The 15,304-nt window shown below is 42.2% G+C and overlaps 1 protein-coding gene across 1 annotated transcript in view; it reads right to left on the minus strand.

Moving 5' to 3' along the window:
- Nucleotides 1-11,704: 11,704 nt before the first annotated feature.
- Nucleotides 11,705-15,304, minus strand: part of TPH2 (tryptophan hydroxylase 2) — a gene marked incomplete at its 5' end in the record, with an annotated part of 51,624 nt that continues 48,024 nt past the window's right edge. Inside the window, 2 exons of the mRNA XM_082066316.1 lie at nt 11,705-12,597; nt 12,686-12,819. Of these exons, the coding sequence (XP_081922442.1) occupies nt 12,423-12,597; nt 12,686-12,819 (309 nt within the window). The 3' untranslated portion in view covers nt 11,705-12,422. The remainder of the gene's footprint in view (nt 12,598-12,685; nt 12,820-15,304) is intronic.

The following is a 15,304-nucleotide window of genomic DNA, read 5'->3' on the forward strand; positions in this document are numbered from 1 at the left end:
GCCAAGTCCAACCCCCAGCCCACAGCAGAAGCAGCCAGAACAAGTTGCTCAGGGCTGGGTCCTGCCAGGTTGTGAGTACCTTTAAGGGCACAGACTACACAACATCTCAGAAGATGCCATGCAAGTGTTTAACCACTCTCGGAGTAAAAATGTTTTCCTTCTGTTCCATTTCCTGTACAGCAGCTTGTGCCCATTGCTGTCACTGGGCATCCCCGAGAGAAGTCTTGCTCCTTCTTCTTCATCCTATATCCCATCAAGCATGCATACCTATTGATAAATCTCCCCAGAGCCTTCTCTTCTCAAGCTCTCTTGGTCTCTCCTTGTCTACCAGGTACTCCAGACCCTCATTGCATACTGATCTCACAGCAGTGACACCATCACCACTATGAACAAGCACAGCATCATCTGACAATGCCAGTGTCTCTGTTTGTTACACTTGCCCCATGCCTCACTGTGCCCCTGCCCCATGTGGAGCCTCCTCACTCCCCAAGATGTGCTTCCCTCCTCTTCCTACTCCCTCTGGGACCTCACGGCTGCCAGCCACCAAAGCAGGGCTGTCACCTCAACAGGGCTGGTGAGTGCTGGGAGACAGCCTGTGGTGGAGTACAAAGGCATCCACATGAGAAAGGAGGAAAGGGGGGGAAAAGAGAGGGAGAGGGAGAGGGAGAGGGAGAGGGAGAGGGAGAGGGAGAGGGAGAGGGAGAGGGAGAGGGAGAGGGAGAGGGAGAGGGAGAGGAGGGAGAGGGAGAGGGAGAGGGAGAGGGAGAGGGAGAGGAGGGAGAGGGAGAGGGAGAGGGAGAGGGAGAGGGAGAGGGAGAGGGAGAGGGAGAGGGAGAGGGAGAGGAGGGAGAGGGAGAGGGAGAGGGAGAGGGAGAGGGAGAGGGAGAGGGAGAGGGAGAGGGAGAGGGAGAGGGAGAGGGAGAGGGAGAGGGAGAGGGAGAGGGAGAGGGAGAGGGAGAGGGAGAGGGAGAGGGAGGAGAGGGAGAGGAGGGAGAGGGAGAGGAGGGAGAGGGAGAGGAGGGAGAGGGAGAGGGAGAGGGAGAGGGAGAGGGAGAGGGAGAGGGAGAGGGGGGAGAGGGAGAGGGAGGAGAGGGAGAGGGAGGAGAGGGAGAGGAGGGAGAGGGAGAGGAGGGAGAGGGAGAGGGAGAGGGAGAGGGAGAGGGAGAGGGAGAGGGAGAGGGAGAGGGAGAGGGAGGAGTTCTGGTGCCATCCTGTGCTATGGCACCTACCATAGGTGTAAAACCCATCCTTCTCCCTCCCCCTCCTGCCTGACCAGACCAGACAGGGAGCAGGAATTAGAACGCCACCCATCCTTTGTGCAGGTATGGCTGTATTTGATAGCTTCATGATATCAAAATACCTCATCACCATACTTTCTGGGCTGTAATTATAACATTATTAATGGTTATCTATGCTCTGTGAAGTAAAGTAATCTTGACTACACCAGTTAATCAATACTTGGACAAATGAACTGAGCTTTTCCCTGGGCTAGGACAAGTAATTGTAATTATGAGATGTGATCAGCTGGTGAAGTATGGTTACTAACACATGAAACTGGCAGAGAAGTGAAGTTTTAAATTTTATCAAAAAGCTTTAGCTTCACAGAGACAGTACTTCTTTAAGTCTAGTTATGCACTTGTCAGAAACCATTAGCTTTAGCTAATCAGTTATCATCCTTCTGAGGAATGACAAGCAAGATTCTAGTGGACTGGCTATTGAGAGCCCTTGCTAGCATCATAGTCCATCTGTCCGTGCACGGACTGAGCAGAAGGCATCACATTCACAGCGAGGTCACAGGGCATCAGAGAGAAAAGCATCAGAAGGCAGTGGATATGGACCAAAGCAAACAGTAATTTACTGCAAGTCTTGAACACTTTGCAGCATCTGGTAGTCAAGATGGGTTAGTTACATTATGTTTGCTCTGTTTTCTGCATGAGAACCACACGTGCAACTTCACAGAACCCTGGGCAGCAATTATGACATAGGAAACCATGGAAAAATCTGCTCAGAATATAATCTGGCCTCTTTTTAATTTACACATACATGCGCAAACTGAAAAACTGCATTGCTCAACTGAGGAGCCACACACAAGATTAATTAGGGCCAATGGTAAGTTAAACACAGAGGGGAAGGAGGGCAATAAAATATCAGTTTCCTTGTTTGCTTGAATCTTCTAAAAAGACTAGAATAAGTCAGTTTTTGTTTAGGGCTTCACAGATCCCAGTAGTGGGAAATGTCCAACAGTGAAGGATGTGTGCAGGCTGCAAGCACTTAGGCAAATGTGTGAAAGTAGATGTACTGTCTGTCATCTTACCACGAAACATTTTTCAGGAATCTGCAAGAAATAAAGTTCCTTTCTGCAGTAGCAAACATGAAGTCATCTTCTGAAAGGGAAACACGAATCATCTTTCACCATGCTGTAGCGCTCCAGCAACTGAAAATAAGGTTGCAAGAGGGAATCACGGGGAACAAATGCTGTCTACAACAGCTTCTGGGGTGAGAGTGCCAGGGAGGCTGCAAGTGGAGCAGTTGCTTTCTTGAACTTGTGGAAAACTTTTTTTTTTTTCCCAGTGAGTGGTTTCTTTCCATTATACTATGCCCAGTACAAAGCAGTAACTCCAGAATTTGAGGGAATCCAAAGAAATCTGCTGCACCTCCTCAGTCACAGCAATGGTTTTGTGCAAATTCTGCCCAGACTTACTTTAAGACAGCCTTGGGGCCACCATGATCTAAACTTAGCTTGAATAGCTACTTAGCTGCCAAGGACCATCACACCATGGTCACTCTTTGGGCAGATTCTTCCTGCTCCTCCAGATATGTGATTTATACCAGAGTTAAACAAAATGGCAGATTTCACTTAAATTCAGACCACTGCCAAGGTTTGCCTGGAACTTGCTAAAGTCAGAAGAATACAGGGTGAGAAGCATCCAACCGAATGGAGACACCTAGTAATGCTACATTTGCTGTAGTTACCTAAGGCTAACTTTACAGGGAAAAGCACTCACAGGTTACATTTCATTTCATCCTGAACTAAACACCTCATAGGACAAATTTGCCGCTGTTGCCCTATATTCACTCCTGCATTCCAAAGGGAATGCTGCAGTTCTCCATTTCACAGGGAGCAGATTAATTGTACCACTGCAAATCCCAGCCATGAAGCCAATACTGACGACTTGCCCAGCAAACCCAGGCCCAGTGTGCTGCTGACAGAAAGGGCAGCAGTAAAATCACCCAGAGACTCAGCAGACATTTAACCGGACTCCTCTATTCCAGTGTCATTGAGGGAGGTAGCCCTGGAACCATTAAAAGAAACAAGCAAAAAAGGGCATTTCTTTTGCTAATTATGCTGAGATTGGTTAACTCCAACTCTTCCGCTACTGATAATCTTAAATTTCTCTCCCCTACCAAAGTCATACAGGCTAATTTTTGTTTAACTTTCTGTCCTTTTTCCATTCTACCTACAGGAAAAAGGCAAATATTTTCACTATGCTATGCAGAGCTCCCTTGGGTCTCCAGGAACAATGTGCAAAACGGGTGCTGTGAAACTCATGCTCTGCGGTTGCTCTGAAGCCACTGACGGGTTCCATTCTCAACAAGGCAGGTCCCCTCTGCTGCCCGTCCTACCTCCTTAGCAAGATCTGAGATTTCAGCACCCACACTGACTGCTGATGCTGCAATCAATTGAAGCAGCTCTCAGATTAAAAGCATTTTTAGCATCAACTTTATACTCATTATTTATGGTGGGCATAACGGGTGGACTCATTCTCCCATGGAGTGACAGTATCATCACCATCTAGCGGTAGGGGCTGCCACAAGTATTATAATTGCTGCTACTGACTTCTGATTTTTGTATATTTTAGCTATGTAATTTGAAATAAGACTCTTAAATCCCCAACTGTGCAGGCTGTTAACCTTATTAATAGCTTTCACAACCATCTTTATAGCCATTGCCTACTTCCACCTAACCCATTGACTCTGACTGGATTTTAAAAGCTCTGCTGAATAAAACTTTGGAACAAGGATAGCTCTTTTACAATATATTTGTCCAGAATCTTTTTCCAAATAGCCCTGATAAGCACTAATGTATCATAAATAGTCAATATTAACAAGTGACTAATTGCACACAGAAGGCTGTTCCTAGGTTTTCCTTCATTCAAACACTCTGATCCCACAGGCAAGAAATTTATGTAGTCAGGGCCAGCTCACAAACATTTTCAGATTAAAAACTAAAACTCTTTATAGTCCGAGTGACTTCTATTCTCAATAAAACTGGGGTTAAAGGCAGAAAAATGTCATCCTGTCTTGTAAAGCAGCTTAGTACATTTACTAAATGCCTCTGGGAGAAGCATCCCGTTTTTACCAGGGCTTTATGTGGCCAATTCAGCTGTAACAGTTCTGGCTACTTTACTATCAGCATTTTGACAAGTGGACTCATACAGGAAATGTTTTGTGATTTCCTTTCACAAACCTGGATGGGGAAAACATTAAATAGAAATTGAAAACTGAGTTTCATTGTCGTTTTTCTTTTGGGCCTATTTTCCCAGGGAATTTAACTTCACTTTTAGAGGAGTGTTCCAATAGACCACTGGAAAGATAGCACTTGCTTCGTTTCCCTTCCCTCCAGCCTTAAACAACCAGGATTTATACAGTTATTTTTATTCTTTTCAGATACCACAGCCTTGCCTGTTTATAAAACATAAGAGGTAGACAGATAATTGTACTATTTCACTAGTAAACAGGGAGCTGAATATGAAACTCAGCTCAGAATTGGAAACCCTGTCAGAGTGTTGGTGAATCATTGTATGAAACAAATTGTTCACTTTCTGTTCAGTCCATTAGCTACAAGGATGGAAAGAATTGCTCTCACAACGCATAATGCTGCAATTTCCTATATTCACTTAGCACTTCCCCTTTCCCTTCTGCAAATCAGAGGCATTACATTTGAGATTTAATTCGCTCCCTCTAACCACGTTTTCATTCCCAGCTCTTACAAACCAAGCTAGCTATCACTCAGTGAAAATGCAACAGCTTTTATATAGCATTCAAGAATACACTACTCTTCCTCTCCTTTGGAAATACACTAATGGCAGGAAAACACAGAGAATTATATACAGGTCCCTGTGCCTATCCAGCTGCAAACAGCCTCCTTTTTGCTTCTCCTGAGCTTTGTGAGAGAGGGCATATCAAAATTTAATTCACATGATCCCCATGTCATTTGTATGCCAGGTTTTGTGCTGACATTCTGATGAGAAAATAAATACTTGCCTACAGGTATCACACAGTTCCCCATGCCCTTGTGTTTTTAAGTCTGGGGGAGCTGTTGACATTTTTAATAGTCCCTAAGTATTATGCTTCCTAAGCAAGGAATTTAAAGCAATTCAGCCCTTGAAATGGGACAAGGAAGATTGTATAGGTACATCTGAGAACCCTGAGTATCCTGGAGGGCTTCACTCCAGCAATGAAGTTGGGCTTACCACCTCAGGCAGAACTGTGAGCTACCACGCTCTGTTCACCCTCAGGCCTGCCCTGGGCTGCCTGCCTCAGCATGGCAATGATGTCCTGCGGGGAAACAGCCCCAGCTGAACAGCTGTGAGAGATCACGCAGCCCTTCAGATCCACCGTTCGCTACTACTGGCCTCAGAGAAGAGGGGGCTGCACTTGGACACCTGAGAGTGACCACCTGCATGGTTTCTGCAGGGTGACTGCAATGGGAGGGAGGCCTGGAAAGGGTGACTGTGTCATCTGTGTCTGGTATGTACAGGGGTGGTGGTGGTGGACCTCTATTGTGCTTTTTTTCGATCAGAAACCAGGTATGAGAAGAAAGGATTTGAAAGCAGACCTACGAAATACAATTCTTGGCACTTTTCAACCTCTCTTCACTACCTTTCCTGCAAATATGATAGCACACATTAATTGATCCTGCTACACAGACACCCACAGACAAAGCCTGAGGAATTGCTCTGTGGAAACAAGTCACAGAAGACAGTGGGCATTTGAGGCCATAGGACCAGCTAAGAGTGGCACCTCTTGTCTGGGATTCAGGTGGCTTCGTAACTTCTGCCCCCATCAATCAGTATGGGCCAAGACTCTTCCTTTGGATGTGTGAACTGTGCTAACCAACGCTGCGGGGGAGCAATGAGATCTCAGAAAAGATCAAACCTCGTTGCCTCTGCATCTTCTGCACACAAGATAACATTGCAAAAGAGGCTTTTAAAAAAATGCCTGCAAATGAAATAAGGAACAGGCCTGGTGGGTCTGACCTACAGCTCTACCTCCTGCTCTGGCAGATACAGATCTATCTCAGCGAACAGTGGGTAGATTGAGACCTGAAGGTAAAATGTAGCCTTTCAGTCCAGCAACTATGAAATCTATTTTGAGCTACTTCTAATTGAACTGACTGGCACTAAAATGCTTCTTGGAACATGTGCTGGTTTTGCAGCAGTTGGGATTTTGACTCCCCCTCCCCCATTCACATCTGATGTGAGACACTTCTTTTTCACAACTTTACCTGTAAGTGATCTATCAGGATTAATCATTAAAAGGGAACTCAACCAAATTGATCCTCCAGACAAATTCTGCTAGAGTGGCAAATCCACATGTGCATAACCTTAAACTCATTTATCATTAATGGGCCTAATTTACACCTCTGAGGTTAGCAATTCATTACAAGGAGGGATGGTGGGGGAGAGTAGTATTTTAGGTGTGCCCATCAGTTGTCAAGCCCTGGAAAATGACATTATCACATCTTCAGCATTACTCTCATGCAAAGTAGCAAGATTGGGTAGGGAGTTTCATGGCAAGAAAAGCTCAAGGCAGACAGTTCTAAGAACACCAGCCATTCCATAATTAACACAGCTCTTCATAATCCTTATGGAAAACAAAATAGTAACACATTTCAAAAGGTATTTTGCAAAAGAAACAGAAAACCAAATTGATTTAATAGGAAATAAAAGTGATTTTACTTGTGCCATACTGGTCTCGAATCACCCATTGTGTCTCCTGTGGGGAAGCAGGGCTGTTTGGCTCCAGAGTGCTTTATTGCTTCTCTGTTATCAGAATTGTATTCACGCTGCAGCTCACACAGAAGCCAGCGTTGCGGGCATTGTTTGGTTTGTGTTTCAGGTCATGTGCCAGTTTAACATGGACAGGAATCTACCTCCTGCTGCTTTGTAACCTCAACCCTTTTTCTCCAAAGGTGGAGTGCAGCAACAGCAGCTTCTTCTCCATTATTTTTCCCAGACATTAGAAATTTCTGACTGCATTTAAAAAATGTCCACCTGAATATCCATCACCCACTTGCATTTTGAAGTACCTGACTGTGTAACGCATTTCACACTTATTCCACCTGAATAGTTCACTCTGGGCCAAAACCCAAGAATGTGCCAGCACTTATTTTTAGTCTCAACATCTCAGCTGTTGGCAAAGAAATATTAATTCTTACTCTAAGGTGCTGGAGGGCCTTTTTAAACTAAACATAGTTGTTGCAAGATGTTTTGAATAGATGTCACTGAATTCTGATTATTTTGTTTACTTACCTTTTCTCTAGGATCAGATACAAAATGAAACAATAGAGGTTTCATGGAGTATTTCAACGGAGGAGGACATCATTTAGTATCCAAGCTCAGTTAGATTACAGGAAATTGCCAATAGGGATGCCAAGGACATCTCTACAGCCTTTATTATGTCAACTAGAGGGACTTGTGACTAGTAAGTATTTGCTAATATAACCAGAATCTCTCCCTCAGCTCTGTATTTCAAATGTACTTGAAAGCCCAGAAGAGGGATCTGTCACTGTTGGCCTATTCTTTAGTGAGAAGGCAAGAATTTGTCTGTGAAACTTCTCCAGAGTTGGAGTAATTGATAGCACAGAGTGGAGCCGTTATTTAACAATACCAAATTTACTCCTTTTGCAAATTATTTGGAAACACAATAACAGTTCCTACTGAGATAGAAAGGAAGCTGCCATATTTCTAAAAGGTTATCAACTGTCCCGCTAAAACAAGAAGAACAGTATCTTGGTTGGGGTGGAAAGCTGATTTTCTGAATGGAAGAGCCTAGCATTGACCCTTACCTGGCCCTTAATGTGACAATGGGCTGAGCAGCAAGTGTGGGCCCCAAGTTTCCTGGTCAGCTACATCAGGGGCCTGAACCAAAGCTCCCTTCTAGATGAGTCCCTTGGAAACCAGGGGGATTAGGAAGAACAGTCTCCTCTGTGCCTGGATTTCACCAAGACACAGGGTTGATGGGTGGCTGGAGCCCTCAAGCTCAGGAGCTTGGAAGAGCTCCAGGTTCCTCAGATTGTTCAGTCTTCCTGACAGCCCAAATGCAGGTAGAGATAGAATGAAATATGCATTTCCATTTTGTTTATGCAAAGTTGAGCAGCTTTAAACCTCGTTTACAAAAAGTACAAATGCTGGCTGCTCACTACCACTCTTTGCCTCTGGGTAGCTGTAACTAGCAGGTAACACACACACAGCTCTCTCAAATGGCCTATGAACTTAAACTAGAGCACTATAGTCAGCATTTAAGGCCGCACTTAGACTATGGATCCTATTCGTTTCCTGAGGGAAGAAGGGAAGATGAAGAACCACTCTTTATGGCTGACCAAAGACCAAAGGAGGAGACAGAGGTGCAACAGATGTACAAACACTCTGCAGTGGTGGCTGCTGACCGTTACTGCTGAACCCTTTTCCAGGCAGTCACTCTAAGAGATTTTAAGACATTGTATAGCCTCTTTCCTGATCTCAAGGCAGGACTGACTGTGGTAATATCATTCCTGAGAGACAGCTGGCTAACCTGTTTTGTTAAAAAATGATGGAGGCTCTGCTGTCTCCCTAAGCAATCTGCCCACCATGTTTCACTGTTACATAACTTAATGCTCCTTCCCTGCAATTTACGTCCATTAGTTCTTGAGGCCAGAGAACAGTTTGTCTTTTCAGTTTTTGCAGCTATTTCTATGTGTTTGAAGAAGGTTATCTTGTCTCCCCCCAGTAACCTCAACTCCAAACTAAGCAATCCCAGCTTCCCAGTTCATCACACGGAAGCCAGGCTGCTGCTGGCTGGTGATAGCTGGTGATAGCTTTCAGCAGCTGCTGACTGGGCTGGATTTGTACCAGCAGCCTGTAGGTGAAAGCCTTCAGCAGCTTTAGCTCCCCAAGCCAGGCTGTCCTTTCAAAAATGTGAAACTTTCTTCTGTAATCCGTTGCAGGGTATCAGTAAATGTGCATTACAGTACAGTAACTTTCTGGAATTTTCTCCATCGCATTAGGAGATGATAACAAGAAGAAAGGAATAAAAAAACCTCTATTTTGTGAAAGTGTATTGAAGGCCTAAACTTAAAACAGGATTCTAAACAGGTCTCAAAGAGTAGAGAGGGAAAACACAATATATTGTGTTAACACCTTCCTCACTCCGTCCCCTCTACGGAACAAATGAAATGAAATGCATGAACCATGACTTGGTTTGCAAATGAAACTTGGTATTTGTATTTGCTGCAGTGTCTCAGAGTGGTTTTCATTTTAGACTTTGCATGGTAGTAAACACTGCAATGCTTTACATTCATTAAGCTCGGGCCCATTTACTCTGTGCAGGCAAAGCAAGCACATATATCTCAGACCCATAAAGCATCAGTTCAGAATTACACAGAAAATAAATGAGCCTAAGCCAGAAGTCCAATTTCCAGAGTCCAGTTCACTAAAGCTAAACAACCACCTTAGATAAATATGGCCTGTTTTAAATGAAACGTTAGTGTAATTTGATAACTGTCAATAATTCCCTCATTATGCCTAAATGAGCTTGTCATCCAAGGAGATTGCTGCATGGCTGATCTTAATTTGCTAATAAAAAACGCAGAGAAGTATTTTAGCTAAGCTGGAACTATTTGATTCATAAAAGTGCAATAGTGCACTTTTTAAAGCATTCCTTCCCAGTCCTGGCTTCTCACTGGCTGAAGCCCGAAGTCAGTTTGCTCTGCAGCCTGTAAGAAGGCAGCTTTGCTATGTAAGAACAATGAACAATTGTCTCTCTAAATCACTATTATTCCTTAGCCCATTATATTTAATTTATTTTTAATCATGTTGTATAATAGAAATAAAATCATTGGATTAAGCATATATCTAGCAGCAGGAGCCCATTATCCTTTGACAATGTTCTGTTTCATTGACATTATATCTTCATTGTAGACAGTTTCCTCGCCATCATTAGTCCTAAAATGACTATTGGATTTCAAGGGTTTCTCCCTAATCCATAATAAGATTTACTTCCTAACAGCACAAAACAAAACAAAGATATGCTTCTATTGTTTTACTGCTGTGGAATTATTATTTTAAGCTATTCAGAAAAGTCAAGAATAAATCCAGGTATTATAAGTATTTTAAATTTTCCTGCATAATTCTGATTCAAGGGAAAGCCTCGGTAACTTCATAAGCTTTGGATATTTGTTACTCATTGGGGTTTTATTTTACTCAAGCAAGCAACAATGCTTTGTCAGTTCTTGAATGGAACAAGATCTACTATTCGTTGTGCAATTATTTTTTCAGACCAGTTAAAGCAAATCTCACTACAGTTTGTTTTCTTCAGAAAGGGCTACAAGAGGTTCATCAGATTCCATGGGAAGAAAGAGGGAGAAAGTTCCATGCCAAGGTTGCCAGTGATTCCTCTGTGATAAGCATTAGCTAACAGACTCAGCACTGATACCAGAAAGTTAAAACACTCCTCCAGCATGCTGATCCCTGTGGGATAATTCAATAGCTCTTCATTTGTACCAACAGCAGTCACAGTTAAATCTAAAACTAGAATTCTGCACACCCTATTAACAGCAGCATAACAATGCAGCAGGGACCATGCAGAGGGAGAAAAAAAAAAAAAAAAAAAAGGCATTTTCTCTTATCTCATGGTTATCTTTGAGGAGATGGCAGATTTCCCAGTGAAAATTATCCTTATAGATTGCCTCTTATTTAAGGATATGCTAGTTCTATCAAGTGATGCTCTTTTTATCCTGAAATTGCTGGCAACAATTAAAGAGAATCTGCGTGACTCTTTCAGCTGGGAGAGCAGCTTCAATAGATACCTATTTTCCATATATGTAGAGAAGCTATGACACTTTCACCCATACTGACATGATCTGCATAAGGCATGTGCTTTCCATTAAGAAGGGTCCACACAATATAGTCAACTCTCCATTATCTTGGCTAATAGGAGAATAGAATAACCCAGATAAAGGAAAGACATGCATAATAATTGCTTCCAGATAAGAGTCGGCTCAAATATTTCTGCACTGTGCTCCCCAGACAGAACTTGTAGTTCTGTCAGACCTTGCTAACTCAGAGTTTATTAACTCAGGCATTACCTGCATCCATCCTGGTACAAGCTAGGCAGCTTGGGTGTCTCTATGATTTAATCACCACGCAAGTAATTTACTAACTGATAATCATCTTGGCTATAATTAAATAACAGCTTCCATATTCACACTTTTATATGTGCTGATACTGATACAGCGTAGACCCAGTCATGCACGGCCATGTCAAGGTTGAATGTGGCATAATGAGGAAAGGCAAATTATGCATGAAATGCAGGAGGAGTACGTTCAAAAGACAAGGGAATGCGGAAGGCACACTGTGATGTAGAAGGGCTTTATATTCACATCTAACAACCCAGAATTAACATGAGCACTTCCTCTCTTATTCCCCGAGAGCCCTCACAGAGGAAGCGTGCTCAGGACTGTCACAGATAACACACGCATGAACTACAACTGCCTTTCTACATGAACTGTCAAAGGTTTGGGGTTTTTTTATTGTGTTACAACTAGTTAGCCACATTGAACAGTTGTCAGTTGTGAGTTCTCATAATCTGTAATCTCCACAGAACTTTTAGCACTGATACATAGCCTTCCCGATCTCAGCATTGGTGTATAAATTGTATTGTTCAGTCACAAGAGTCACTCAGTTCTGTTACAGATACATGGGCAAAACATTGTCTTCACCACTATAGAAAGAAATACAGATTCTCTTACAAAGGAAATGAAAATGTTGCAAATATTTTTTTCTGGATTCTTATGAGAGGAGAGATCATAAAGAAAGAAACTCAGACCTAATGAAATCAGCAACACCATTTCTTACACGTTCAAGTGATGCATTTTGTGGAAACCAAACCATTGCCAGGCAAGTTTTTAACCCTGTACTTGTACATGACATTGTGTTGAGGAACTGATTATTATATTCTGCCACATTCCATGTTACATTTACAAATCAGCATTGCCTTGGTTTGTCTGCACGTTACAATTAGACGGAGTTACACAATGATGCAAGCCACAGGCCAAGCTGTAAAGGGAAAATTGATGGGTTTGAGAAGTTAGCCATTTCACGTGATGTTACTAGACTGGCTACAGAAAAAGCAGCTCATGGAAAATCACAGTGTCACACATTTCAAATCCCTAAATATCTGTTCATTTTGCTTAAAGCATCACATACGGTGTTCAGATCACTGCGCAGGTCCTGGACAACGTTTTCTATGCTCCTGGTATCCTTCAGAATCTCAATGCTTTGTGTATATGGATTGAAATAGACAGAGAAGGGACGATTGATTGATTTGGCGAAGTCTCTGAAAGAAAAAAGAAAATTAACAACTCTTTTATTTCAACCACTAAAGAAGAGAAAATTAGATTTTTGAGTCAAGGGAAATAATTTACCTCATCTTTTCTTTGGCTTCTTCAAAACTTTCTGAAACAAAGTAAGCTTCCTGGAAAGTGGTGATAAGACATTCTTGCAAACAGGTTGTCTTTGGATCGAATGTTTTCACATTGGCCTTGTCAGAGAGAGCATGCTGCAAAACACACCACAGGATCTGTTAAAACCATATTTTGATATTGCTGTGCATCTAGACAACTGTTCATACATGCAGATTTTCTATCACTGTGCTGTATGTTTCCCATTAGTTGATAGTCTCTCTTGTTTTACATACAATGATTTTTCAGTTTGATCAGAATAAATCTGTTTCTGAATAAATTTGTTTCTTAAAAAAGGTCTTTTTATGAGAGTAATTTTCTTTCCCAAAATAATTATTAAAATAATAAAGAGGAGATTAGAAATGCTCTTGCCATGTAGGCATGCAGACCTAAATCTTCAGCTGGAAACAAGAAAGTTATCAAATAACATTCTTGAAATATTATCTGTACAACTACAAATATGTATGTTCCCAAAACGTCACTTTAGCAGAATTGATCATAGTCTTGGTGGGTGAATTGAGTCTGACCAAACCATTCATATAATCTGAGGTTTCAAAACTTAAAATCAGGTACTGAGACACAATCTTTTTCTAGCTCCCCTTTCCATTTGAATACTTGTGTTAGCTTTTGGATCTACCTTAACTTTTAGAGCACAAGTATTTTCATTCTCAGTGCTCTGTACAGAAGTACAAGGTAAGGAAGGAGAGCATATTTAGGTCAACTTTCAACCTTCTTTAGTCCCCTAATATCTACCGATAGTGAAGATGTGCATGACAAGTATAAAGAAATGACAGGGAGAGAGCAGATCCCTGAGGACTGAAGGTGTCTCCTATTCCTTTACTTTCTTTTTGCATGGACATTCTTTATAGCAGAGTAAGGTATTAACCTCAAGGTATTCACCACATCTTTTTTCTGAGCTCTTGCTTATGCTCATTCCTAAATCCCTGTGAAAGGCTCTGAAAATATCACAGTAGCTCTCAACCTGCAGTCTCCAAATAGCAGGACATAAAACTGGAACAAGAACCTCTTCCTCCCACCTCCTCTCTATCCAAAAATAAATACATAAAAAATTAATGCGTGGAATCTTAAAACGTCAAGGAATTAACTTTAGTACATGTATCTTTTCCTTCTGACAAGGTTTGCTGTTTCTAGCCAGCCATCTATTAAATAGGTTTGAAAATAAAAAATCAAAAATGGTCGAATCTTAACCAGCATCCTCGTCTAAATGCATTGCAGGAATAGGCTCACCTTGTTTGGCCTCTATCTATAGCCTTGTTGCCACTGTCCCCTTGCAGAGCCATGATGTGGCTGAGTGCCTGCAAACTTAGGTATTTACATCCTTCTATTGAAAGGAATTTGTTTTTCTTCACTGGGAATTATAATAGGTTCCCTGGGAGGTTAACTGTAGATAAAAACATCTCTTAAGGTGCCTTTGTACTTCCAATTGAGACCTGATACGTCACATGTCTAAAGCACGAAGTTTTAAAACTCTGAGTGGACTGAGTAAAGCCCTGTGCAGGGAATCAAGAAAGTGATACTAGCCATGTTTTCTTAGGAACCGAATCAGCAGGTGACACGTCTGGCTCAGGGATTCTTTCCTGTACTGTGACAGCTTTGACAGAAAGGGTGACGGTGTTGTTCTCTCCTCCTCCTCTCAGTAATGGCCTCTGCTGGGACAGGCTCACTGCTTCAGATTGAAGCCATCAGAGGCAAGAAGGGATTCAGCCTGTGGCTCCTACATCATGAACAACTCCTCTAAGCACTGAGCCCTATTTTTATAAAAGGGGAGAGTTTAAAGAGAAGAAAGAGCTAATTCTTTATCACAGTGGGTGTTGTCTGAGAAAGCCTTTCTGATTATTCTCCTCAGATTATCTATATGAAATTCCTGTTTTCTGAATCTTAGTTTAGTTTATGCAGGAGCAGAGACTGGAACATGCAAACACCAGGAAACACACAACCTGGGAACAGAGGGTAAAGAATTCAGATATGTGTTCAACATTAGGTGACAACTGATCATTTATTCTTAGGATTGCAGATTGGAAATGAAGAGCCTGAATTCTGATGAATTCCCACTAAAGATACCTATCTCCCCTCTAGGGGACAGTCTTTTGGCTCTTGGATGAAGTAGGCATTGTCATGGCTACCAAAGCAAAGGGAAACATCTTTGCAAGTCTGGATAGCATTTTCAAATTCTGCAGCCTGGCATCTGTAACATCTACTATTGAGTTGATACGCTGACACCAGCAATGCCAGAGATCAGCAACTGACCCAAGCTTGCAGACAAACCTCCAGACAGACCATAAACTGTCTGGTGTCAACTTGGGTGGTCAGGACACTGACTCAAAGCTGAACTAGCATTTGTTTTTTACAGAAACATTACAGTACTCCAAAATGTCGGTCCTTGGCACTCTCAAAATTCCAAAGTACAGAATCTCAATGAAAAACTTTGTCTAGTGAGTCCAAAAGCTTTGAAGTTCAGGCCTGAATTTTTTAATGAATGCTATTCACTTGTGTTTTGGTTGGACATTCAGTTCTTCAGTGAACTCAAATGAGTAAGTATCCAACAGGGATTTCTCCATCAGA

This window comes from Streptopelia decaocto, assembly GCF_964273445.1.
Source record: "Streptopelia decaocto genome assembly, chromosome: 1".
In the NCBI taxonomy this organism is placed as follows: Eukaryota; Metazoa; Chordata; class Aves; order Columbiformes; family Columbidae; genus Streptopelia; species Streptopelia decaocto.